The sequence below is a fragment of the Crocodylus porosus genome, unplaced genomic scaffold (assembly GCF_001723895.1).
Source record: "Crocodylus porosus isolate Cpor-Errol unplaced genomic scaffold, CroPor_comp1, whole genome shotgun sequence".
NCBI classification, from domain to species: Eukaryota; Metazoa; Chordata; order Crocodylia; family Crocodylidae; genus Crocodylus; species Crocodylus porosus.
Window position 1 is genome coordinate 9,656,067 of NW_017728928.1, and position 27,373 is coordinate 9,683,439.

The window sequence follows — 27,373 nt, forward strand, 5'->3', positions numbered from 1 at the left end:
ATGTAAAAGGGAAGTTGAATTGACATGGGAAAGAGTGAAATTAGGAGTACCTAAAGAGAGTAAAAAAACTCCACTAATCTCAGTTATAATTTATAATAACTGTATCAATTAACTGTAGTATAGTATAACTATAATTTAATTCACTATGCCATATGCAAAAAATCTTGGAGAGAAATTTAATTTCATATATACTTGTGGCTTGTCACTTGCTTAATTTTTTCACTCTGCTTTTAAGGTGGCATGCTTGAATTTTTAGCCTGACCTTCACATAGTACCAAGGCATTTAATGTACAATTTTGTTTTTCTTTACAAAGGTGTTAGCAGATGGCTATCTTATGATTGGGATTGATGGCTCAGAAGCAGCAGATGGGTCTGACTGGTTTTGTTACCATGCCACCTCCCCTTCTATTTTCCCTGTTGGTTTCTGTGAAATTAACATGATTGAACTAACTCCCCCCAGAGGTACTGATGCCATTTTGACCGAATTCTATTTTGATCATTCATAGTGGTGTCCTATATGCTTTGTTTCGTAATCCAGTTTGGAAAGTTTGTGTTGTTCTTCAGGGCCTTTATCACCTCAAATAAGTAATATGGTACTTCCTGTAAGTGAGCTCTTTATTGTAGGTTACCTTAGTGGGTAGAGAAGGGTCAAATGAATTTTTAATTAGACCATGGTCAGATAGATTGATGTTTGCTTTGACTACACAAAAAATCAACTTGCTAACTTCCGTTACATTCAGCATCAATCAACAGGAAAAAAAGAAATAGAAAAGTATCAGTGCTAGGGAGTCTTGGGCTAGTGGAGGTCTGAACCTGGCATAGAGTGCTTATCAGTGTTGGCATCATTGCCATAGTGTTGCAGGTTTATTGGTGAGATCCAAGGTATCCTCCTCCTGAAATGTGTACAAACATGCATTTCATCAAGCTTGCTCATGAGAGGGGCCATGTACAGTGAAGCAGGACAGGCAAATTTCCCAGTAAGCAAAACTGCCCTTATCTTTCTGTCACTGCATTGTTTTGGCAACTTATGGAAGGTGATGTTGGTAGTTACGTCACAGAAGATCATAGATGTTCTTTGCTTTTTGGTAGGAATTTTTTGTTCTCCATCCATATATGTGCAGTCTCTAATTTTGTAGGGGAAAAAAAAAACACATGCTCTTTCCAAAAGTGAGCTTTTATTAAAAATGAGTGCAGAAATTTTCTGGACATCAATTGTACGGAGAGCTAAACCTGCAATGAAAAAATCATTTCGTATTCTTCGTCATTGGCCAACATTTCTGAATCTGTCAGCTTTCAATCTCTGCAGAGTCTACAGCTGAGCAGATTTACTTTTGCTCATGGTAGTTTATAGCAGTCTGTGGAGTTACTCAAGAGAATTGTAGAGCTAATCTGACCTAACAAAAACAGAGATAATCCATCCTGCTTTCTTTTAAATGCCCTTCTATGCCTCTCTCAGTGACTTAAGGGAGTCCTTTAAAGAATTATTAATGATGACAAAAATGATAGTACTGGTAAGAGCAGACTTCTAAACAGAAAGTACACAAGAGGTAATGAAAAATGTTTCTAGAGGAAACCTGCAGCTTCATTCTTGAGACATTGACTGACTATACAACACGTGATGGTCTTCTGTTACCACTCCGTACACTGTTGTGTTTCTTGTATGATAGCCATTCTCCTTGTATGCTTCTGTCTGTATTTTCCCTTTAAAGTATTGTCCATAACAGTTTTGTATCATTCACTGTGCATCTGTATCATTATAAATGATATGCCATTATGTAGAGATCAGGGGTATGTATGACTAACACCAGAAATAAGCAGAGTATGTGGAACTATATCATTTTTAACATGATGGTCTCTATAATTAACATAATGAAAACCAAGAAGTATGCAGATACTGACTTCTTGGCTTTTCAACATGTGAATTCTAGAGACCATCATAAAGAAATCTGCAGACAACAGTTGGTCCGTGGGCCATGGTTTGAAAACTGCTGGTCTAACCAGCTGTGGGAGGGGGTAAGTCTGTCTTGTGAACATTTGGTAGATTAAACAAAAGTTAAATATATCATGGAGAGTGCTTCTTCCTCCCTCCCCTCTACAGCAGTTTATAAGGATGAAAGAAGGCCTTCAAGCTCTTATTCTTACTGTTGTTTTTAACATTATTATTTAAGTTTTATAAAGATCATTTCAGAGAATGTGTTTTGCCCAGTCTACTCCAAACAAATCAAACTTTCCAAAAATGTTTCTGCTGCAGGAAAATATAGATGCTTTTACTTTTTTTTTTTTCTCCTTGGCTCCATTATATGAAAAAGACTGAAGGTGAGGTAATATTTTTTTTGAACAACATTGTGATTTGGATGGTGAACAAAATGGTATGAAGAGTCAGAGAATAATAACCATCAAGGAAACTTAAAGTGGGAGAGCTGTTACTGTAGCATTAAATGAGACATTCTGCATCCTTCATTCTTTCATTTGTCTCAGCTGATATGAGCAAGTTGCGTTCTAATGGAGCATCTTGGCCTCTCATCAAACAAAATAGCAAAGTGGAAATTGCTGATATTAAAGTTGATCTTCTTTATCATCTCTTTAGTGTCAGCATTGTGCTAATACACTGCTTTTAAGTGAACAAAGTGTGCAACTGATGTATGACGGTAATATTTATAATTCACAGGTTATGCAAAACTCCCTTTCAAATGGTTTGACTACCTCAGGGAAATGGACTCTATAGCAGCACCTGTAAAGCTCTTCAATAAGGTAAAGTAAATTATAGACCTGGTATATGCTATTTATAGCAGATACTGTGCTGTAAATTACAGCCGCCTTACCCCTTGTAGTTTATCAGTAAATATGTTTTTTATATGGATACTAATCAGTTGTGAAGCCTGGAGACAGTTATTTTTAAAGCCCATGTGAGTAGTACACTTTGAAAATTAACTAGTTAAAAAGGACTATTTCATTTAAAGCAGAAGTCCTTTGTGTGCATTCTGCTCATCTAACTCGGGTTCTGAAAAATAGGCAGCTTGGAAGCAGATAAGTAATACGTTATAGTTCATAGATGGTGCCCTGACTATGCCCTCACCTTATTAACGTTATCATTCAAATAATGCCGCATGAATGTAACTCAAGCAAAATATTGTCTCTGCTGTATTTCGACTTTGTATATGAAGATGTCTGCCTTTTGTTTCCTAATATTTGGACATTTTGCTTCATTTGTCTTTCTAGGAAGTTCCAAACCATGGGTTTCACGTTGGAATGAAACTGGAAGCTGTCGATCTTATGGAACCTCGCTTGGTTTGTGTTGCCACAGTCACCCGTATTATCCATCGCTTATTAAGGATACACTTTGACGGCTGGGAAGATGAATATGATCAGTGGGTGGATTGCGAATCCCCTGACCTTTATCCAGTAGGATGGTGTCAGCTAACAGGATATCAACTTCAACCTCCAGCACCACAAAGTTAGTTGTGTTGTCTTTGTCCATAGTGGGTCTTTTTTATGTTGAAAATAGGGGTGGCCAATCTGTCATGCTTACCAGAAGTGGTAGGGGTAGTGTCTGTGTGTGCCATGCGACAGATGGGGGAGGGTGGGGGTGTAAGGACCACAGCAGCCGATAGGGCAGGCAGGAGTGAGCAGAGCAGCAGGGCAGGGAGCAGACAGCAGAGTGACAGATAAGGCAGGAGAAGGAGGTGATCAGAATAGCGCTTAGGGGAGGGAAGGGTGTTTGTGGCACGCTTACTAAAAAGGTTTGGCCCCCACTGATCCAGAGTTTCACTAGTTGTCCTTTGGAGTTTATACATGATACTTATGTGATACTCACCATACTTTTGGGGTCATATGGCCAGCTGGAGCAAAATGGAAGAATCCTTACAAATAGGCCCCACTCTACTTATGCATTTATGCTGCAACGTAAATGGGAAGGGTGCTACAGGTGCACCCAATTTAAGATGCCATAAAATGGGAAATAAGCCATAAAAATGTTCCATATATAACACAGAACACTTTTATGGTTGGTTTTTATGGCACCTTAAATTTAATATGTGGCTTGAGCCAGACAATCAGCTGATTATCAGTCTTGGGGCCCAGACCTCACCAGGAGTCTGGTCTATGGAGCTGGAGAGAAGAAGGGGATTCAAAGGGATTCCACTGCTGGGGCCTTTAAACCCTGCACCAGGCCAGTCTGGGCTGCAGCACCTGGCTTTGAACTTGCCAGTGGAAGGGGAGTCCAAAATTATTATCCCTAGCTTCATTTACACTGGGAAGTAGTAATGACACATGATTGGGATCTGATCCCCAATCCCAGAATCATGCTTTCTGCCATGTGTGTGTAGGATGGCAGGAGGGGCACATGTTGGAATCAGACATCATCATGCCATTAAATGAACATGTGCCAGGGCCTTAGAAAAGCATCATTCTGTTCTATTTTAATCCTTCTGTTTCATTCTGATAAAGCATTTCTTTTGGATAGCTACACTTTTTTTATTTCCTCTTCTGATACCAACAATTGTTTGCTTCAATCTATTTAAAATCTAGCTGATTTTTGTCAGGTATAGATAACATTATTTTTTATAGCACCTTGAATTTGCGAGGCATTTTATGGTCATAGGCCCTGAGCCTGCAAACACATACTTGGGTAGTTTTCCACATTTGAATTCAGTGGAATTGTGCATGTGTATAATATTATTCACATGCACAGTTGTTGGCGTGATGGGGTCTATAGTTCATTTAAAACTCCCATACAGCCTGCTTGTGTGATTATACTTAGCTTTTCAGTCTCATGAACTTATCAGAGCCTGGAGAGAGAATACATATAACTGTATATTGTCTTAATGTAGATAGCTTGGATCTGTATATTTAAACGTTGACGGGTTTTCAGGTAAGGATGAGGAAAAAAAATATAAGAGTTGGAATAGAGCTGGAGTGGTGTAGCTGTGATTCATCTTTTTTATTGGGTAAACTTTAGCTGGGAGTCATGTTAGACATGCTTTTGGGCACAAAGTGTCCTTCCTTGTGTCAACAGACTCCAATCTGTAATCTAAATCAGAAATTTGATATTCCTCCCCTCCCCCCCCCTTTAAGTGTGCCATGTGGTTTTGCAGTGTCTTTCTGATGTGACACTAATATCAAAAGAAAACCCTTTATTACTAGGAAACTTGGTTTGGTGTTTTGCTTCATTCTTCACCTCTTACTCCCATTAAATAGTTTTCCTTTACCAGTAATTATTTTTTCTCTCTTTCTTTTGTTAAATTTATCATTTTGCTTTTTTCTCATAAGTTTTGTTATCCTAATACTTATTCTTGATATTTTTTTTTCTTCCAGCTTCTGTTTTCTATATCTGGTTTTCAAATGCTGCTTTTTCCATCTCTCTCATTTTTTTTTCCTCCCAACTTTGTTCTTGTCTTCTGTGAAATCAGAGCAGCAACAAAGGACACTCTTTTATGATGTATTATTTGTCCCGATGCTTTAGTCAGAAAAAGGATTGTAGGTGTGAAAGGCTGAACTGCTCAAAGAAATAGATCTGTGGACCCCCGCAGCTGTTTGCTTTCCTGGACTGCATGATGAGAAATTAGGCAGGAAACATGGTAATAGGGCTAAGCATGTTTCAAAGCCTGTTGGAAGGGGTATAATTCAAGAAGAGTTCCTCCCTCTCCTCTGCTTTGTAAATAGATTCTCCTGTTTGTCATGGGTTCTGCCCTCAGTTATTCACCAAGGAAAATACTGTCCCAAATTATCCTTGCCTTCGATGCTGTGCAGTGTTTTCTCGTAGCACTTGATTCAAAACTTTCATTCTGGGTTTTTCAGCATCAAGAGATAGCCAGTCAAGTTCATCAAAACAGAAGAAAAAGGCTAAGTCGCAACAATACAAAGGACACAAGAAAAGTGGGTGACAAAATTAGTGCTTATATAATAATTTTTCTTGGTGTTAAAATTTGCATAGTTACTCTCGAAGTCCCTGCTCTGTTTCAAAATGTTACTTGTTTATATATGCTTAAAGGTGCAGTATGCCTTAAAAGGAGAATTTTTTTTTATTGATTGAGAAACATCTATTTTTTATAACGTGTGGTGTTTTTTAAAAAGTTGATGTTGTTGTTAACTTCTTTGTAAATTATAAATAGACAAGTTAAAATATTTTTATACTCTTTAAACACTTTTAGGTACAGCAGTCTGTAAAAGTATGAAGATGTATATTAAGATGATCCTGAGCAAAATATTCAGATATCAGTTAACTAAATGTTGATTCCTTCCTTTTAATTATCTGTAACAAAGCTTTGGATATTGAAAACCACATTCTTTTGAACTAGAAAGAAAACAAATACAGAAAAAGCAGTTCTCATTCTTTTCAGTTCCTTTTCAAAACTAAAATTTGTTTCCCATGTTAAATTATATTGATTTTTATTTTAATTGAGTAGTTTGCCAATTAGAACACAACATAATGCACATAAAACTTATTGGAAGCTTTTTATGAATAAACCCTCTTCTGTGGTGTTACTTACAAAGCTACTCAGTAGTGTTGCTAAAGCTAATGATTTTTGTCATAATATAATATATTATTACACTTTTTTAAAGAGAGAGTATAAGTGAACTGCTGAAATTCTTTCCACATGAAAAGTTTCTTCCCAGCATCCAATAGTTATTTTTCTTCAAAATGCAAAACAATTCAGTAACAGTTAACCCAGCTGATTTTAACTTACCCAGATGCCCATTCTTTCTCCATCTGTTTTTATGTCTGGTCAACCCAGTGAACTGTTTTCTTTTTGCAACTAAAAGGGAGTAAGAGGCAGTCCAACACAGGGGTACTTTGTACCTTCCTCTGATTTCCCACCCTGGAGATCAGATGCAGGGTGGGCCTTCTCTGAGTAAAATCTCTGGATCCCTTGGAGTAAAAGCTGTGATGTGAATCTAAGACACTTTACAAATGATTAGATCTTGAAAGGTAGCCGCCTTTTGGAGTAGAGAGGAGCAACTGAAGGGGACCCAGTACACAGCAAATATATGTGTAAGAAGGAATGCTCTGTACCAAGACCCAGGGCAAGTGCAAGTACTTGCATACAAGTGCAGTAGAGTCTTTAGTATCCATACAAACCTGACTACCTTGATTTTTTTTTTTTTTTTTTTTTTGAACTGTTGTCTGAAAAGAACTTGAGAGTTTATCTACCATGTACGATTAACGAGCTGAATGTATCTCCTTGAAATTGAAGGGTCTAATTTACAGCAATCTAGCTATTCTGAACCCTCGTGCTTTGAAGGACTATTTTATTGCTCCTGTTTGCATTTTTGGGGATTTCTTTAGGAAAAGGTATAGAGGATTTTATCTTTGCTGGCATAATATTCTGACAATATAATTGCCAAGAGCAACTGCAAAAAAGGCTAAATGCAGTGTTATCATCTAGTCTTCTTGGGGATACACTACCTGCTGGGCACTTGTGTTAGAAAGTAAGACCCAAGGAGCTGTATGATAACCATAACATTAGACTTGGAGATGCAAGAATGAAAATTTGCAGACAGATTAGGCTTGATTATCTGGCTGAAATACTTGGCTAAACCATTGGGCCTTTATTGCCATTAGAGTTGCTAGTGCACTGGTCATAGTCCTCAGTGCAAAACTGAGTGCAACTTAAGTGCAAAACTAATTAAATTTAAAATTTGGACCATCTTTACATAATCATACTTCTTTCAGGGGTGGGGAAGTTTGATTCTTCCCTCTTCCATCCTTCCAACAAATTATGAAGCATGCAGAATCTCTAAATCTCAGCTGTACTTTTTTGTAAATATGGGATGAGAAGACCTTACAGACTACATCTTTGAAGCTGTTTACAGTAGAAATAAGTCTCAGACAGTGAGCCTTGACATGCCCCTTCTCTCTTTCCTCCTCCTCCCCTCCAATTTCAGGCTAGTGAGGTCTCTGCAGCAACTGTCCATTTAAATGCAGTTCTCTTGTCAACAGCACTATGAAATAAATTGGTTTTGAAAGAAGAAAAACATTAGGTGGGCTTTCTAAAGACCAAGTAGAATTCACAGCCACTTAGCACGAACAGAAGGACCTCCCTTGAACGGATATAGAAAGAAGGTTTAGCAACACAATAGGTAGGTACCTTTTAAAGTGCAGCTTTAACACAACAGGGGAGAGGTGTCTCAGATGAGACCGTGGCACCTTGTGAACTCTGCTAAAATAGATTAGTTGCTATGGGTTGAAATCTGTTTCCCATTCAACCTGAAGGTTTTGCCTCCAAAAAAAAAAAAATGTTGCATAAATCTGAGGACAACAGTTTATAGAGAGACCCTAGTCTGTTTTCAGCAAATTCAGCCTGGGTCGGAATAGCTAGCAAACCTTCCTGTGTAAATTTTCGATTTAGATACACAAGTTCTTTCCTCTATTGAATGGAGAAGATAAGCTTTGCCAACTTAGTCTTATGGACATAAATTAAACTGACTGGAGCCATAGGCGCAGCTTTTGAGCCTCATGTCCAAAAATGTCAAGGTCCATAGGGAAAAATGTATACCTCAGAAGGGAAGTCTTTAAATAGCAGCCCTTTAAATACCCAGTGTGCGAACAGAAGAACGCCAACGGAGAATGCCTGGAGAAAGCTCTGAGAGGCATTTCTTAAAGGCTGAGAACATAGGGCTGTATCTGCTGGTGTCCTGTGAGTTAAACTGTCCTTGGAGGATCCTGGGATTGACTGAACAAGGCTTGCTAGACAGAACCACCATGATCTTTCTCATTTTTTCCTTTGTCTCATTCCCCATCCTACATATCTGTAAAGCTTGGAATCTGTTGCCTCGCACAGACTGTCAGAAAAGGAGACTTTCTTTACCTAGTGACAGCCGATGACCTAGTGAAGGGGATTGCAGTTCTTCTGTTATCATTAATCTGAAGTGGATTTGTCATGTGGGGGCAGGGAGTTTCTGATGAGTCTTTCTTTTCTGGGCTCTTGGCTAAGAAACTTAGTGGAGAATAGCGGGTCCTTTCACTAGTGTGTGAAGTGCAAAGAAGCGACTCTTACCTTTTCTGAGATGAAATGAATAAGTCTCATTGAATGAACAAATTCTGGGGGCAAATGGTTCAAACACCTTATCCATTTCTGCTGCCATTGTAGCCTACCATCCACCATTCACTTTTTACCTAGTGATTGAGTGATATTTTTACAGCTGTAACATCTGATGTGCTGTATGTGTAATTGTGTGCATGTGGAAAAGTGTGTGCTAGTTACAGTGCTCTTTTTTTCATCTTCAGTTCTCTCATCTTCTCATCCACCAGCATTGAGTTGTGTGTTTTATTTTCAGTACAGGAAATCAAGTTGGATCTGATGCATCCTTTCGTCAGGTAGATAGCTGCTGTGTTAGAAGATGGGTTTCTTGCAATTTTGGAATGGACAGGACTCCATTCATAGGATGATGAATTGCTTCCATTTCTGATCTCTTTGATTTTGGTTGTAACAGTTCCCAAATCAGTCAAATGTTGCAAACTTCTGTTTCCAAACTTACCAGCTTTGCGCATGCTCCGAGGACTGTTTGCAGATGGCTGATTTCAGCATTGACTTGAAATGGATGGAATTCTGTGCTGCACTTTAGTGACCAAAAACCACATAGATGAAGACTGAAGTTATCAGTTTGCTTTGGTTTATAAATAGTGTGGTAGTTTACAGTAGTCTACTAGTACTGTTTGGCTTTTTATTAGCTTGTTTTGGTTTGGGATTTTTTGGCTAAACAACCACTGCAGGGCTGATTTTAGCTTAGCTATTTCTTAAAGCGCTGGTCATGTAGATGATGTTCTGCTTAGTTGTGTAATTTTCTCTCTAAAAGACCAAACTGAGGCACCAGTCCTATAAAGCCATGTTCACCTGGTCTCTAATTAGGCAAGATACTTATGCATAGGTGTAGCTCTCAGCACATAAACAGTCCTATTAACTTCCAAGTTTTCTTGAAGTCTAGTGTTTTGTCAGATGGGGCTCCTTTTTCTAACTAAATGGGAAATAGCTAAGCATCTACAAACTTGGTTTTGATAACATATGGAAACAGAAATGGTAGACTGTCCCAGGGCTTAAAGACCTGATCCTGCCTGTGAGACCCTCAGAGACTCAGGGTTTGCCCACAACAGTAAATGTCAGCATCAGGGCCCTTATTTACAGGTGAAAACAAACTAAGAGTCATTTTTCAAGTTGAAATGCTCTTTAACATTTGCACAGCACCACCAGAATACTGGGTATTATTCTAAATGATTAACATTTCATATATATTATGAACTAGAAAAAAAAGTGGCTCTTAGGCAGAATTGTTTCACCAAAAAACATCCTGTTACACTATTATAATCTACTAAAATAGATGCGCTTTGGAAATGGAGACCTGAGGGGTTTTGTGTGTGTGTGACCAGAGGATTGTATGTTGCCTATGAAACGCAACTGCTGTTGTAGCACTTTGGAGTGCTCCCATTTCATCGGTAGGCTGCAAGATGGACTAGGGCTGGCATGTTTCTTTGATAACTTATTTGTAACCCTAACAAGTAATGTCTCGAATTCACTAATTAGAAAAAATCCTAGTTGTTAAGAAATGGAACCATTGACCTTTGCCATTTCAAGGCCTTGTTTTCCAGAAGCCAAAGCTCGCTTGTGAAGCAGAAACATTTCTCAGCGACCAGTCTGAGTTGCATCGTTCACTTTAACCCAAGCGTTTACTTTAGTTTGACTTGATGTTTAGAGAGGAAGATACCAGTTGGGAAGAAGCCTGTCAGTTTGTCAAGCCTACCCATGGCAGGTGGGGTGCGGAGGAGCTTCTCTGGTGATGACGAGTTGACTCCTCCTCCATATCGAACCCTTCCAGCCCAGACAGCCCCGGAGGCCTTCCAGCCTCCCAGGACTAGCCGAGAGTTCAGTCCCGGCCTCAAAACAGGTAACTAGCTGACAACAGTCTCTCAGTTACAACCGAGGGAAATGCTGGACAGGGTGGGGGACAAAGTGGCGTACAAAATTCTGAGTCATTGACTTTTTTTCTTTCAAGTTAGAGGACTAGTCATTTCCACTGTTGCATCTCAGTCCACTCCCATGAATGAATCATCAGGGCGGAGTGCTTCCCACAGTTTAGGACTTCATGCCAGGGCACATCCATGGTCTCCAAGTTCCCAAGGCACAAAGACGTTATACTATATTGGAGGTTTAAATAGCATTAACCTATTAACTGAAGCCTAGTGAATTGTAATACGAGGCTACAAATGCCCCAGTAACATTAGCGAGAGAACAGAGTGAATTGTTTCTCGCAGGTGAAGCATTGTATGCACCAGAGGTGCATTTATGTTGCATATGGCACTGCTGTTTGGGGAACAAACAAAAAAAAGTGCTCAAGTGTAAATTAGGTTTAAATTCTTGTATTCAGTGTTGGGTATGGAAAGAATACCTTGAAAGGCTTTGCCTTTTAAAAATAGACCTGGTTCTTTTCCCTCCTCTTTTTCCAAAGGCAGCAGATTGCTTTTGATTTAAACACTGGCAAAATGATTGTTCATCTTAATGGAAGATCAGAGAAAAACCTGTAAGAATTCATGTATTGGTAGTACTGAGCTGACATTAAAACACTGAGTCTTAGTTAAGAATGGTTTGTATAAAATAAGCCTAGATGACTGAAGCTGGAGATAATGCAAGCTCTGTTGGATCCTCTTAGATGTTTCCTTGCAGTATAGAATAATGGGATGTAGCCAACACTCAAATTATTCTTGACACCCAATCTGGTATAGTTAGACCAGGACTGGTCAGCCTGCAGCATGGGTGTCACAAGTGGCATGGGCAGCCTCTCTGCATGGCACGCAGCAGAAGAGGGAGAGGACAGGCAGCAAAGGGGCAGATAGGGCAGGAAACAGCAAAGCAGCGAATTGGGTGGGGAGCACAGGAGAAGGAAGCAGAAAGTAGATCAGGCAGTGGAAGGGATTGAAGTACTACTTGGAGGGGGTGTGAAGCTCATTTGCAGCATACCTGCCCAAAAGGCCCACCAAGTTGTACTATCCTTCACGTTACCTTTCTGTTTAGCGCTCTCCCAGCTGGACACTAGTTCTAGTATTCTGGGACTTGGTGAACAGTAGTTCCCTGTTCACGTGGTCCATACCCTTCATGACTATCATATCCCCCCTCAGCCTTCTCCTTTCCAAACTGGAAAGTCCCAGCGGTTTTGTCTTTCTTGGTGTAGGGCAACTGCTCCAGGCCCCTGATCATTTTGGTTGCCCTTCTCTGTATCTTTTATAATTTTACGACATCCTTCTTAATATGTGTAGACCAGAACTGAACACAATATTCCAGATGTGGCCACACCATGGATTTGTATAGTGACATGCTGATGTTCTACATTTTGTGTTAAGTTCTTAATGCTGGCTAGCATTTTACTGGCTTTTTTGGTCACTGCTGCACACGAAGCCGATGTTTTTTAAAGAACTAGCTACAGTGACTCTAAGGCCCCTTTCCTGAGTCATAACAGCTAGTTCAGAAACTAGCTTAGGAGGAAGCTTGTCCTCCTAAGTTTTTTTTCTTTGGTACAAGAAGGTTGTAGCACTGTTCCTTTTCTTGTGCTCTCTGGGGCACTGCCTGAGCACCAATTTTCTTGCTATTACCATTTGTAGAAGTTGGACTTTACAGGCCATGCAGCCGCCAGCACCAGTACTGACCCCTGACAGAGTCCCCAGTAGGTTGAGCACATACTTCCACGGTACTTGAATAGGCCAACTGCTTTTGTAACCTTCCAAAAAAATAACACTTTTTCCACTAGAAATCGACAGATTTAAATGAAACAACCAAAACGCATGCACATGTTCCCCTGCCCCTGTGTCCTTACTCTGGAGTGTTCTGAGGCTTGAGATCAGAGTCTTTTCGGGGGTCCATGACTTGAAGAAGCCGCATGCAGTAGAAGAGATCCTGAAGTATGTCTTTTCTGTGCAACCAGTTTCCTTCCCCTTTGTCTGGTCCTTGCAGTTCTTTCCTGCCTCACTTCCCTTTCCCCTTCCAAGTCTTTGTGCTCTGTCCTTTAAGTCCCAACGTTGTACGACTTGGGAAGAAAAAACCTAGTTGTTCTTTCGTTTGGAGATTGGTTATTCTCCAAACTCTGGTCTGTTGCTGAAAGGTTAGAGAAAACTGGCTTTATCTAGATGGAGACATCTTGTTGTCCCAACATGTTTTCAGGCTGGGATGTGATTCCTCTACTGTTCTTGGCCAGAACGAACATTGTCTGAGCCCCTGATGACATATGGCTGACTTTAAATTTGTAGAGGTATTTAGTGATGTATCAGGTTCACAAAGCAGCAAGAATTCATAAGCTGTTTTTTCAAGTCTGTCAGCTAGCTAGGGCTAATTCAACTCCAGCAAACCTGCCGCTATCTGAGTAACATGGCTGTGGATGCTGATGAGCTGAAGTCACGTTTTGACTAGCAGTTTTCTCCCCAAAATGTTGGGGCCACAGCTGTGTCCAGGGCTAATTTGTATGAGGTCCACAAAGTACCCTCAGCGCCCCACGATTTTAATGAGAACAGAAGACGTTCATCTCCATGTAGAGGTGCTTAGCAACTCAGAGGATTGGGCCCTCATTTTCCAAAGATCGTGTTGTGGACGAACATGCATCATGCTCTTAATAGTCCCTTTCTATCAGATCTTTAATATATTTCCACTAAAACTGGGATCTTTCAATAATTCCACTTCTCTCATGCCAATGCCTGTACAGTTGCAACGTTCAATAGCAGTTTGGCTTCCTACCATTAGAGGTGCTACTGCTCTGTGGCACAGTCCTGCCAGGTGTTTTACTTGCCATGTGTATTTTAAACTTTTGGAGTTGTGACTGACCTGGTTTTCAAGCACTGGCATAATTAGATAGCTCCACTTGGACACTTTTGAAACCAGTCTCATTTTCTCTACAGCTTCAGTTGCCCATCAAGCCTGGTTTTTGTTTGTGCTTTTTCTTGGGCTGGGGAGTTCAGCACGTAACAGTGGTATAAGGAGAATCGGTGTTTGTCTTCCACATTTTCTGTAAGGACATTTCTCTCCCAGTACTTTGTCCAAGTAGCTTAGTCGGTTCATAACAGCAAAGCATCTGGCGTGGATGTCCATGCCCTCCGACTCCAGAGGACCCTGGGTACAGCTGGTGGGTTAACTAAATGGCTTCCTATGAAGGCATGATAGCTAGTTCCCTTCTTGTGCTTGTGTTTCTCATGCATAATACATGCTGTAGGTGTAGCCAATGGCCTGTGCTTTTCTTAAAGGACACTTGCAATTACGAGCTTGATCTTGGAGGCCGAGGGAGAAAATGAAGTGGTTTTAAACATTTTGCTCTAAACATTTGAGTTCTAATTGACGCAGCCTGTGACAAAAGATGATGACTGTTCCCTCCACGATAACGCTTGAAGTATTTGGTAAGCCCACACGCATTATGGAAACAGGATGACGGATTTCAGATTCTGCTCCTTACCCCTGGGTAATAAAACAGCATCTTGCCATTTATTATTGTTGATTTATTATTGAGACAGTACTATAAGTCCTCCACAAGCTATGAAAAGGCAGGGCACTTGCTCTTAAGTCAGACATGATCTGAAAAGAAAGAGATATAAATGAGTAATGGCTTTAGGTCAAACTAATGAGGGAGGAGGTATTCATTAAATAAGGTTACTTGACTCTGCTATTTTAGCCATTCTTAGTATCTTAAGCTTTAAATTGCATCTCTATTTAGCACAAGAGTAATTACCATAGAAGACCACAATAGAAGAACGATGAAGTGGCTTGTAAATTTTTACAGCAGGACTGCAAATAGCAAGAAGCTGTGGATTTAAGTTTTAGATATCACCACATAATTTTCCTGCATTTCAAAGCACATTAATATAAATACAACCTCGGTATCCAGTAATTAAAAGCTTTAAATCTTTTTCTCATTCATTTGGTCATCCAATAGCCATTAGTTTGATATAATCAACCTTTTAATGTGGATACTGCACCTTTAATGAAAATTTTGCCATATTTTCTTTTAACTGTTTCTGCTTTTCATATCTTCTCACATTTTGATAATTATCATTTTGCTTTCCTTTGTAATCATACTGAGGAGTTAATTGTGACATATATTTTGTACTGCTCTCCATGTTATCATTCTTGGTCTTAAATCCCATTTTTGTTTTATTCCTATAAAAGAAGGAAGATAGAAGATAAACTACAGCAGAGATGTTTTGCTTGAACCACAGTTGCCCTTTTTGGGTTGCAGAAATTTTAATTTAAAAATTTCTATTTTGAAAATAGCTGTTCTTGCCTCAATTACAAACAAGGCCATGAAAGTGATTTGATTGATTGAATGAAGTCACCTGTGATTTGTAGGCTGTGTATGTTTTATAATCATGCTCTGTTTGACTTGGCTAGGCCCTAAGGCATGACACTTGAGTTTTGCAGTTAGTAATGCAAGCAAAGGAACCGTGTGTGTGCTACATATACACGCACCTTCAAAATTTGAAGTTGGCCATCTCTCTGTTTGGAAGCCTTAAAGGGAAGCTACCCAACTGTCTTGCTGTTCACAAGATAAGCTTTATTCCTGTGGGCCCAAACTGTGAGTTATGCCTTCGCATGTTGGTTTCAAATGAAGTCTGCGTTTCTCAGTCTGTTCCTAAAAACTGCCATCTTGCTAAAAAATTGACAAACGATTGTGCCAGGGACCGAGCACGTGAGGAGAACTGGACTGCTCTGCCCCTTGTAACAGCCCACGTTCTCTTGCTGCATAAATGGTGAACACCAGATTCTGTTCTTGAAGATGCGCGCAGCTTCATTCAAGTCAGTTGGAAAGCTGTGTACGTATTCCCAGGCAGAATGCAACCATTCACATTTGTATTTGAAAACTGAGGCCACACTGTTGCAGCTAGACCTGTTTGTACCCATGTCTCTGTGCTAATGAAGCTCCTGGTAGGCTTTAGTGTAACGCATCCTGCTTATAGCATGCACTCGACAACCTGTTGTCCTGAACATGCAGAATTTACAGGGTACAGAGAGTTCAGGATAGAAATCATCACTCATCTATCAGTCCAGTACCTAACGTGGCTGGGACTTAGTCTAACCGCCTTCCGCTTAGCACCAAGAATATAAATAGGAATCATACCAACCATCTGCCTCATGCCCATAGTGATCTTTCAGATTGCACTACTTCATTCCCATGAAACCTGCTGGCTGAAATACTCAGCAGTATTTCTTCTCTAAAATAAGCTGAAAGGAAACAATAGACTAGAGAAATCTGTGGCCATTGACTTTCTGAGAAGTCTTGTCATACCTTCATCCTACAGAGTGTGTCGTGTCCTGACGGGACATAAAGGCAGTTTTTTATAAGCCGAAGGCTTAGAAAGAGAATGCAGAGCGCCAACACCAGAGACCTTCAAAAGCCAAACCATGCCTGCACTTTTCCCAGTTAAGCAGTGGAAGTGTAGCTGGTTGGAAATAGCCTGTTCTCTAAACCAGTCCAAATATGCCAGGTCTGCTATGGTACACACGGACATTTTTACTCTCTCTAAGCACAGCATTCATCAGAGGAAAATGTTAGATTGCAATCAGTCCTTTATCTAGAAATAATTTTTATAATGAGATACTAGAATTAGAAAATCTTTTTTTGATTGGCCTAATAATATTGCATCCTGTGTTCACAAAGAGACCACCTTTCCATTATGTCCTCTATTTAACCATTCTTTTTATGCTTAGGAAAGTGAGACTTAATTTAAAATTTCTTAAAATACCTCTCCTTGTTTTTCTGTTAATCCCTTCTTTATGCTAAGGTGGCTGTTTTGTCAGACTGCAAAGAAAGGCAGACTTTGGAAAGAAAAAAGAGTTTAATTCAATTCTGTTAGAACGTAGATGGCTCTGCCACGCAACATGAATGATTAGGAATTCACTAATTTTAGCATATCTTACTGGCTGGCCATTATAGACAGATTAATTTTAATATAAACTCAGGTCTACTGTTTTTATTGTACAAGAGTTATTCTAAGCCATGGGTAATCTGTTTATGGTTTCAATTACAGTCTTAACCAGAGATGTTAGCATGGAAATCTTGAAGCGAAAATGAATTTGGGGGAAGCAGAGGACTCTTACAGCAGAGTTACTCTGACATGTCAAGTGCAGTTTTTTTGGTCAGAAAAGTCAATGGCATGTTCTTTGTGGGAGTGTTGGAGAAAGATTGTCAAAGTACAGGACATGAAATAAGAAAATCTGGGTTCTGTTTCCTGTGCCTTAGACCTCCCCTGGGCAATTTTAGCCTCTCCCCACCTATTTTTCCTATCTGTGAAATGGGTCTAATACCTACCTGCCTCACAAGGTGAGCTCATAATTCATTAATACCTCTGAGAAAGGTGCATTTAGGTCTTTACCAGGAATGCACTGTAGAAATGGATTGTAAATTTGTGATTTAAATGTTTGCTTGCTTTACTGTTAGCACCACAGAGATAATCCAGTTATGGAAGAGTAAGCAGCAGCTTGTCAGCTAAGTTCTGATTATGCCGTTTATCTTACTGGAAGAGCTGTGAAAGGTAGATCACAACTTGGCCCGGGGAGTTTATTTGGTACACTTCCCCCCGAGCCTAAGTCACATTGGCAGGACTGGGAAGAAAGTTAGTGTGGAACCCAACAGTCATTTTCTGTTTATGACTGCACTTTTTAGATCTGCAAACCTAGAACAATTTATTCTATTGAACAGGTATAGTCTTTTAGAATTTGGGGGGCAAAACTTGTCTAAATTTTAGCAACTCAAACATCACTGTATTAACCAATAAACTGAGCAGGAACACTTGCCTGCTTACTTGAAAACACAAATTTTATGTAGTGGGGAGAAAACCACATCAGTACATAGTTAGCTAAATTAATAGGAAATCTGTACAGTTATTTTGAACCTTTACAAGCCTTTAATTTTCACTTTTATTTTTAGTGACTTCACTGCAGCTGAAGGAGGAGTTACTAGACGGAGAGGAATATAGTTTTCTTCAAGGAGCATCTGATCAGGAAAGCAATGGGTCTGCCAGTTACTACATCAAACAGGAACCTTAAGGCAGCTCAGAGATGTGAGGGGCAGGGTGTTGGTGGTAGAGGAAAAAGAGCCTTTCTACAAGACTGACTGATTTTGTTCCCACTTTGATGGTACAGTTGCACAGCTGTACTTGGGGCACTTTGCTAACTGTAGATGAGACTCAGTTCAGAATTTTTTGGAAGGGCAAGGAAACTATTTTAGTGAAAAAAGATTTTTTCAATTTATTAAAAATGAAAATGGACTTTTTTGTGTTGTATTTGAAGCTTTTGAAAGAATTTTGTAATATTTTCAAGTTCAGATTTATTGTGCATTGTTAACAAGAACTGAAATTCTAATTTTTGGTAAGACTAAAGTTTAATTAGCAGGATTGCAGGAAGCTGTTTGAGGAGAATAGAGTGGCAAATACAAATGAACTGTCGTTATGAATGAACCTTTTTGGTACAAGCTGGGAGATGTTAGGCTCTCATGAACTGCACCAAGTCACACTTCTGTTTTTTTAATTGTGAAATATGGAAGTGAAGCCCTGTCTCGGAGGGCAAAAATAGCATGCGCAAATGACTTAGGGAGGCCAGTCCTGTTGCACCATACTCCCATAAGCAGGCCCAATATCAGTGGGACAGTCATATAAGGGAGATTTTAAACTTTTCATGGTGGTTTTTAATTACGTAAAGTAGATAAGGTTTATTAAACAAGTCTTTTAAATAATCTTATTCGGGACCTGATTCAGTGTCCTTCGACATCAGTGAAAATATCTTTATTGACTGCAGTGGGCATTGGGCTGGGACTAATGCATCTTTTAGCCATACATGAATGTCTCTTTGCTTTGGGATGCTCAAGCACATGTTTACAGAGCCTTAAGCTAAACTGGAACTTTACAGCAGAGTCTCTTATTGATCAAATTTGATGAGACTGTGTGTTTTAAACTAGTGAGATTGAAATAGAGAATAACTCAGGACCATTCTCTAGTTAAGCCTGTATGCAAAAGCGGGAAAACTCTGAGGACCTTTTCTTTACTTCTGTTCCCCAGAAAAACCGTGACACTTCCTTTTGATCTTGCTCAACATCCAGGTATGCTGGCACCAGCAAAAGAGATGTTTCCTTTCAGCTAGTAAAATAGATAGTAGAAAGGCAAATATTTACTCTGAGTTCTTCAGGTGCTGTAATGCTTTGCTTTCCCTATACGAGTTGGAGAGTAAAATATGGGAGTTCAGTTTCAAAGCAAGTATTTTGCCTTTTTTGTAAATTGGATTCGTTTGGTTCTAGATGGAATTCTGGGATCTTTTCAGTCTCACTTTAGGCATCCCATTGCCCCAGACATCTTAACTAGAAAATTTAAATAAAAAAACTTTGCAAAATATAGGGAGTAGCAGCAGAATATAAGGGAATTTTAATAGCTGAATGATCTGTGTTCCCCCCCCCCCCAGTTTTAAATGAATTTGGATTTTAGCAGGTGGCCTCATTCTTGGAGTGGACTAGCAAACTGATCGTCCAAACCTGCAGAGTTGTGACTGGAAAAATGTGCACGAACTTTAGCTTTTACCACTAAGGTTCATTAACTAAACTCTCAGGAATTAACTACATATGTTCTATAAGTGCTTCTGGGTCTTAGCAGGTCCCCTTCAGACCAGTACCATGAGCATACGACTCTTGACCATAAGGTGTGGGCTTAGAAGAAATTAATCAGAAATGATTAGCTTCTGTGGTCTCTCAGCCTAAGGAACACTTTAAGGATATCAACCCACAGAGCCCCAGGAGACCATTTTTGGTATATTATCGTTTGAACTTTTCAAAAGAAATGCATAGAAAGTTGAAAACCAGCAATTTGATTATTTTCTAAAATGTGGCTCTAACTTTGGGTACATAGCATTGGTAATATGCACAGGTTTACCTCATTCTATGCAAGAAGGGTTAATGATGTAAAGTTTTGTATTTACTACTGGAAGTAAAATTTGTCCTGTATAGTGTAGAAATGTCTCAAATTTTTTTCTTCTTCCCTCCCCCAGGCAAACTTTTGTAATGCTTGACCCCTTTTTGATCACTGTTTCTTCTCTCAAAGTTTGTTATCGGGCATCAGCTATCTGTGAACATAGGGGGCAAAGACATTTTAGCTCTCTAAAATACCTACATTTAAAATCTAGACTCTGTCAAGGTTGACTGGCCTCTCTGTGCCCCCTCCCTCAGACATTTTGCTCCCCCCACCCCCAAAAATCTGAACCTTCCAAAGCAAGGGCTGCAATATAGGCTATGGATAGATTTAACTTAAAGCCCTTCCAAAAGGGATGGGAAGCTTGCTGCTTGGGAGCACCTAGCATACGTGGTCTTAATCCACAGTAATCCTAAACCTGTTTTGTTCAAGCCTGTTCCAAGTTTGAGCAGTTTAGTCCACTTAAATGGTGCAAGTGTGGACAGAAATTACTGTTATAGCAACAGATTGTACTGGTGTCATTCAGAGTATATCTGTTGGATCTATCCATGCCCATAGTTGACGGCCTAAGCTAAGGAAAGGGGGAAGAAGCAAGCCCAGGATTCTGGATTTCCAAGTCAGTGTAATATGGGTAGTTCAGTGTGTTTCAAGCGTGCTTATGCTTTCCCTGTGACATCACAAAGTCCAGTTCTGCCAGCTTTCATGCAGATCGAGTAGTACACCTACTTCAGTGGAACTAGTTGCCTGTTTTATAGAAATGCTCAGCATCATTAAGGCTGAAAGAATCAGTCCTGCAGAGCACGGTAGATGTATCTGGCTTCATAAGGCCCCTTCGCATATAAAGTAGTACTTACTGACAAACGTAGCTCCATTGATTTTTGGGGAAACACTATTGCATTAATGTTCTTTACTGTGAAAAGGAGTGGGCCTATAGCGAGCAAGTAAATACCATGAGAGCAAGAAATCCACAGTCCTGGGCCTACCTTGAGAACGCGGATTCTCAAGGATATTTATTAGTAACCCTACTGTGACTGGATTCAGACTGCAGGTTTTGGGAGGAATATTTATCTTTTAGTAAAATGCATCTCTGGGGCAGAGGACAAGGTGCATATGCCATGTCCGGGCTCCGTCGACATGTACAGTGTTCTGTAACCCTGGGTATTTGAAAACTAAACACTATTGCCTATGAGCTGAATTCCCCCAACGGATACATGGGAGTGACTTTCGTGGGAACTGTAGGTGGGTATTTGAGGGTGGAAGTTCACTCGATTTTGAATCCAAAGTATACCTAAATCCCTCACCTGTCAAGTACAGTGAAACCTGTCCTACGCAAATTGCATGAGAAGCCAGCTAAAATTGCTTAGGGGAGGTTTATTTCAGTAAAACCCTGAGCAAAATTGTATTAGTTTTCTTACTTGGAGGAGGGTCTTTAAAGTGGTCTCTTAAAACAGTGGGTTACCTGTTAGCCCTGGTATCCTTAGTATAGGCTTCACTGTATCTGTATTAGCCTTAATGGACATGGTTCTAAGCATTTTCTTCCTTCGTTTTACTCTGAACCATGGTACTTGGCTAAAAGGGTGAGATGTTTGGTCTTAAATCTCTGCTGGCAACCAGTCGTTGCTGTATTTGGCATAGCAGGTTTTTATAACCAAGGGGCAGTGCAAGCCGTGTAACTGGCTTTGAAACTGCCCCTTCTTTTATGGCCCAAAATTTTACTGCTGACTTTGATCTTATATTATTTTAAATGCAACTCTTTAACCTTTTCTTTGCTCTGTCCGAGGAAAGCTAAAGCAGTTATCAACTTCTTGTTCTACGGATACTAACACGGGTTTCAGTGTTTGTTTGTTTTTATTATTATTATTGTTTTATGTGATGTGAATACCCTCTCCCATCAATATTTGTACTATGGTGCTAATATATTTGGTAACAATCCTTTATTGGGAAGGGATTAAAAAACTGTGATTTAAAATGAATTTTTCTTCCTTTTAATTTTCATATTTAAAAAAAAAAAGCCACAGCCATTTATACAAAAAAGAGCATCAGCTTTTTGCCCCTGGGAAAATATATTGGGGCGGGAATCAAGATAAAAAGAATAGGGTTTTTACATCATTTCTGTATGTATTTGATATATAGATCAATATCTGTACAAATTTAATCTTTTATTTTCTTGGTAATTTGTGTGGTCAATGAGAGAGAGTATTTAAAACTTTCTCATGAACTGTACATAACTAAGTGAAAAATGCTTTTGGAGAAATTAATGTTACTTTCATTTTTACCAGACTGCAGATTTTCAGCATGGATGTGAAAAGCATTAAAATTATAACTTTGTGTACAAGATGAAAATAATTCACTAAATTTGCCTTTTTTTACACAAAATAAAAATGTTAAAGTAATACAGTGTGGATAGTGACTTTTTTTTTGTTCTCCAGGTATATGTTTAAACACATTGTGGCTTCTGTTACCTGTCAGCTCTGTCTTCCTGAGGGAGGCCTGGCACCCAGCGTAAAATGGACTTTTTCTCCCCCCCGCCGCCCCCACACACCCTCTCATCTACCCAGAACAGGAGCAGAAGAAAAGTTTAATAGGCATCTCAGGCCGCACATTCCCCGGTCCCGGTGTGAGAGGCCTATTTAAACTTGATTGACTAAAACTCGGTTGCCGGGTTAGGGAATGCTGAGGCAAGAGAGCGAGTCAGAGTGGGTACGGGCAATATTTGAACAATGGTTAAAGGTTCATCACAGCATCCAGCTCATTGGAGCCCTGACCACAAATGCTGTCATACTTTTCCCGAGACGACTGGTGGAAGTCCTCCCCACAAAGTTGATGAACGCTCCAAGTAATCCATCCCTTTAAGTAAGATCTGGAAGTCATGCTAAACTGAGGCTTATTCACAACAGGTAAAATACAAAACCCTGAGGCTGCAAGTATAGCTAGGCCATCTGAGAAGAAACAATATGGTATCCCATCCAGCATATCTTTTATTCATAAGAATTTCAAGCTGGCTCTTAAGTGTCTGGTTACTTCTTAAAACTGTACGTTTTTCCAGGTTGCTAATCAGTTTCTTGAGATGCTCCAAACCAGATAACCCCTTGTTACTAGAAAAAAATAATTATTTACACAATTAAAAGAATGCTTTGAAGAGGCTGGACCAAAGGTATAAAAAAGCAGCAAACAGTAAAAGCAGCAAACAAAGTGCTTCAAGAGAGAGATCTCTCTGACACCATCCGCTGTTGTTCTCAAGAAGCTGGAAGAAACGGGTCATCTCTTTCCATCGTCTGTTTAACCTTCAACGATCATGCTAAGAACTTTACCTGTCAGCAAACAACCCGAGTGCATTGTAATGGTGAGATCCCAGCTCTCGCTCTTTCTCTTTTTTTTTTCTGTAGGCGTAGATTTCTGAACCTGAAATTTATTAGTTAAGCTAGGTTTCCCCAAATACTCAATGAAACCAAGGTAATACTGTAATTGTTTTTGTTTGTTTTCGCTTGCATGTCTATTACTACTAGTACCATTATAAATTTCATATACTTTGACTATAAAAGTTGTTTATTGCTAACTGGTGATGACCAGGTGTATTTTCCCTTCTCTACTTCTCCTTCTCCACTTGCTCTGTAGCAACGCTGCTTTTACCTAAGCCAAATATCCCTGCGAAGCCCAGAACTACTATGGGGTCCGCTCAGCAAGAGGCTACCACTGCTAGGACAGTTGGGGCAAAAGATTGGGACGTGCTGCGTTTGAGACACAGAAGGGGAGCAGCTTGTGTAGGCTGATTGGCCCAGTTTGGCTCAGAGATGCCCTGATGAACTGAATGCTGGCCCATGAGGGTGTCAGCTGGACATCCAGCCAGATTCAGAGGTATTCCTTTCACCTGTGTGCTTGTGTCTGACTGCATTTTATTGTTACCTTAATGAACTGATTCCTGGCACATGGGGGTGTCAGCCTGTCTATGCTGATCAACCCAGCTGGGTCAGGCATGTCACATTAATCTGTATGTGCATGTATTTGACTGATTTGGTGGCTGGAGAAACCCAGCCCCATTGAAACTCAGTTCTGCAAAATGGCTCCATTGGGGGTGAGGACTCGCAGAAGGGAGAGATACAGCTCTGTAGAGAAACCCAAGTGACACAAGCAGCACATTGATAGAATTACAAAGACCCTAAAAATGTATCCCTAATAAATGAGCGCACCCCAAAGTGATGGGCAAATCTGGTAACACTTCTTTGTTTTGCCAATTACCAAAAAAGAGATTCAGTTCATCAAATCAGAACAGTGATCTACACAACTACAGGCCTGTTAGTCTGAATTCAATATAGTGTGCAAGGTTTTAGAACAAGTTTTGAAGGAAAGAATAATGTAAGGATATGAAGATAAATAGAAACTGGGATAAGTATAATGAGCAGTTACCAAAGGTAGCTCATGAGAGGGAGAGAGATCATATTAATCTCAGGTAAGATAACTGGTTTTACATTATTTTTTGTGCTCAAGGAAGTGTGGTTGATATAATCTGTCTGAACTTTAGTAAGAGAAGCAAGGATTTCTTAAGGTGATATCCTTTATTGGACCAACTACATAGTTGGGATAGTTAGACAATCTTTCCAATTTATTTAGCAAATGCAAAGCCAAGCAATAGCTCCAGCAAGGATTGGCTGTGCAGGGGCCTTGGCCTGTGCTGAACCACTTTAGCAGGGACCACTCTTGCCATGATAGTTCAAAGCCAGCAAGTGGGGTTTTTCACAAGGAACTTGTTTGTGACTTTCTTTGATTCAGGGGCCAGCTGCAGGCAGATCCCAGTCAGGGAGGTTGTTTCATAAGGGAAGTTGTAAAGGAAGGCGAGCCTTGAGTGGATTAAACTGGTCCTCATAGGGTGGTAGGTAAGGTGCAGGACAAATGGTTTCGACCGAAGTTTGGGTTGTCATCAGTCAACGCATGTGGAGAAGTGATATTTGCAAGGACGGGAAGCCAGGGGAGGGTAGTTGAGCGAAGGGTTAGTTATACGTGTGGTTGCATTCAGCTGAATGTTGACAAGATATGTGTTTGGTGACTTTTGCCAGACATGTGCACAATACTCTGCTGCTGAGTATGATGGGACAAAAGCTGAGATCCAGGGCTGTGGCTGCAGCTCCCCACGTCAATCCTGCAAGCTTGGCTAGCAGATTGTTCCAGGATTTGACCTTTGCTGCTGTACAGATGTTCCCAGAAAGTCAGGGTTCTGTCTGAAGACACTCAAGTATGTTGGACATGGATCATGCTTTAGTCTCTGAATACCCATATAGATGTTAAATTCATTTTTGGTACTGGATTTGTGGAGATGGAATACAGTTTTGGCAGGACTCGGTGTGGTTTTCCAAACTTTCCAATGCAAAACATTGTCTAATTCTATCTCGGCTATACAATTCCAGCTATATTGGTCCAGGAAAGATGGCCAAAGATTTTTTAGCATGGTTTCTCAATAAAAATGTATGCAAAAAAATAGGACTTTGGACAAACTTGAGGGCTAGATTGCCAAAAATGGGCTGACATGTAATAGTACAGAGAGAGAGATCATATTTTAAGTCTATGACAAGGATTCCTCCTGTAAACTGAGACTCCCTGATCAGAAGTGACAGAGGAAGAGAACCGAAGTGAACTAACCAGTCGCAGAATGACTGAGTCACCAATGTGATGGGTCCCAGTAAAGGTAAGTGAAATACTTGACAAGCGTTTTCAGTCATGTTAAGGAAGTATTAATGCCATTAAACTAATATTATACCATCAAAATATAATACCTTGTACAAACCTGATGCAAACTGATGCTCAAGAAAGATGAATTCAGACTGAAACAGTTGCAGAGAGAGCTAGTAGGAAGATCAGGGGAACGCAAAGCCTGTCACATGAGGGAGACAATAGCTTGCCTTTAGCCACTAGTCACCCACATTGAGGACAGAGGAAATGTGATTGGTTTCTACAAATACATTTAGGGTAAATGCCAGGGAGGGAAATTCTATTTCAGTTGAAACATAATATTAGCACAAAAAAATCTAACAGCATCTGAACTATAAAGAACAAAATAAATTTGTTAAATAAACTGTAACAATTTAGTTTCTGGTAACTTGTTTTCAGTACCCCAGTCCATTTCTTCTTCTGGTTACATATTCATCCGACATACAGACTTGATAGTCATACTTGAATAATGATTAATTATGCCTAGGAGGAAGAACTAGCCAGTTGTAAACCCAGCAAAAACAAGGCAAGGCACTTTGCAGTAAGGTAAACACATCTTCAATTCCTACTACTCCCTAGAGTTGCATACAATTGCTTAATCTCCTGTATGTATCATTATTCCAGAATCAGCAGCTCTTCTATTGGTTTCTATAAGTTTAAAAAAAAAAAAAAAAAACCCAAAAAACAAAACAGCCCGTCTTAAAAGTGTGGTTGTATAGCACTTGTGTGGAAAATGACCTAGCATGTACCCCATCTATTCTACAGTCCTGTGGGACTCAAGTCTTCAGAAGATGAGTTTGTTTTCAATGAAGCAATTTTTTCCCTTGATGGTTGTGAAGAGGGAGGTAAAGCAGAACGAACAGAACCCTAGCCAGTGCAGCCCTCTGATGGCATAGCTGGTGGGGGATGGCGTCTGGGAGAGGAAAGCTCAAGTAAGCTGTTTTTAAGTGCTACCATCTGGATCGTTTGAATGCCTAACTATGGCACTTTTATCAGAGCAGTATTTGGGAACCAAATTGGGCATGAAAGTTTTTCTAACCCCCAACTGCAGTTTAACAAGCCATGCAGTGAGCAACTGAAATGACTTAAGCTCAGTTCAGTTGCCTGGCTCTGTTTCCTCCTCCTGGCCCCACTATAAAAAACAGGAAAGTCATTCACATTTAGGTCTTTTCTTCCATTGCTTGCACAAGACCAGATGAGTGCTAATCTGTCATTCAGCCACTAAGCTGCCTTGTCAGCTTTGACAAGTCACTTGTCTCTGTGCACTATTTTCTCTTTTAAGAAAACCTCTTAAATATCTAGGTTGTAGCCGTATTGGTTTGGAGGCAAGAAGAATCAGACCCTAGTGTAGGGGCAATACCTCTTATTAGCCCAGCTATATTTTGCAAAAAAAAAAAACTCTCTCTACTTGCAAGCGTTCAGGCACAAGCATCCTTCTTCAGGCATCGGAGAAAAGATTGTAAAAATTGTCCTGGGTAGATTTTAAATCATAATTAAGCATTCTATTGCCTTCACCTGTCCCTTTGTCTAATGAGAGAACACCAAGTGCTACAAGGAAACTTCCAGCCTGTATAAACACCCTAAAAAGTCTGCTGTTCCCTCCGCTCCGTACCTGTTTACCTTGTTTTCAGAGTATTTGAAAATCTTCATGTACAACTGGCAAGTTCTAGCCCAGTGCTTTTTGCTGCTTGTTTCATATGGATGTGTCAAGCAAGGCTACCACCCTCTTCAGGTCAGTTGTGTTTTGCACAAGTGGTGTCAGTG

General features: G+C 40.0%; 1 protein-coding gene across 5 annotated transcripts in view; it reads left to right on the forward strand.

Annotated features, from left to right (window-relative positions):
* Window positions 1-22,302, forward strand: part of MBTD1 (mbt domain containing 1) — a 44,458-nt gene extending 22,156 nt beyond the window's left edge. For 4 of the 5 annotated variants that reach the window (XM_019542457.1, XM_019542459.1, XM_019542458.1 and 1 more), the window contains exons 12-16: window positions 315-462; window positions 2,669-2,751; window positions 3,220-3,454; window positions 5,797-5,874; window positions 17,887-22,302. In XM_019542457.1, coding sequence (XP_019398002.1) covers window positions 315-462; window positions 2,669-2,751; window positions 3,220-3,454; window positions 5,797-5,874; window positions 17,887-18,005 — 663 coding nt within the window. In that variant the 3' untranslated portion in view covers window positions 18,006-22,302. Of the gene's footprint in view, window positions 1-314; window positions 463-2,668; window positions 2,752-3,219; window positions 3,455-5,796; window positions 5,875-16,258; window positions 17,259-17,886 lie in introns of those variants that run through there. The other variant, XM_019542461.1, reaches the window with a different exon arrangement.
* Window positions 22,303-27,373: the final 5,071 nt, after the last annotated feature.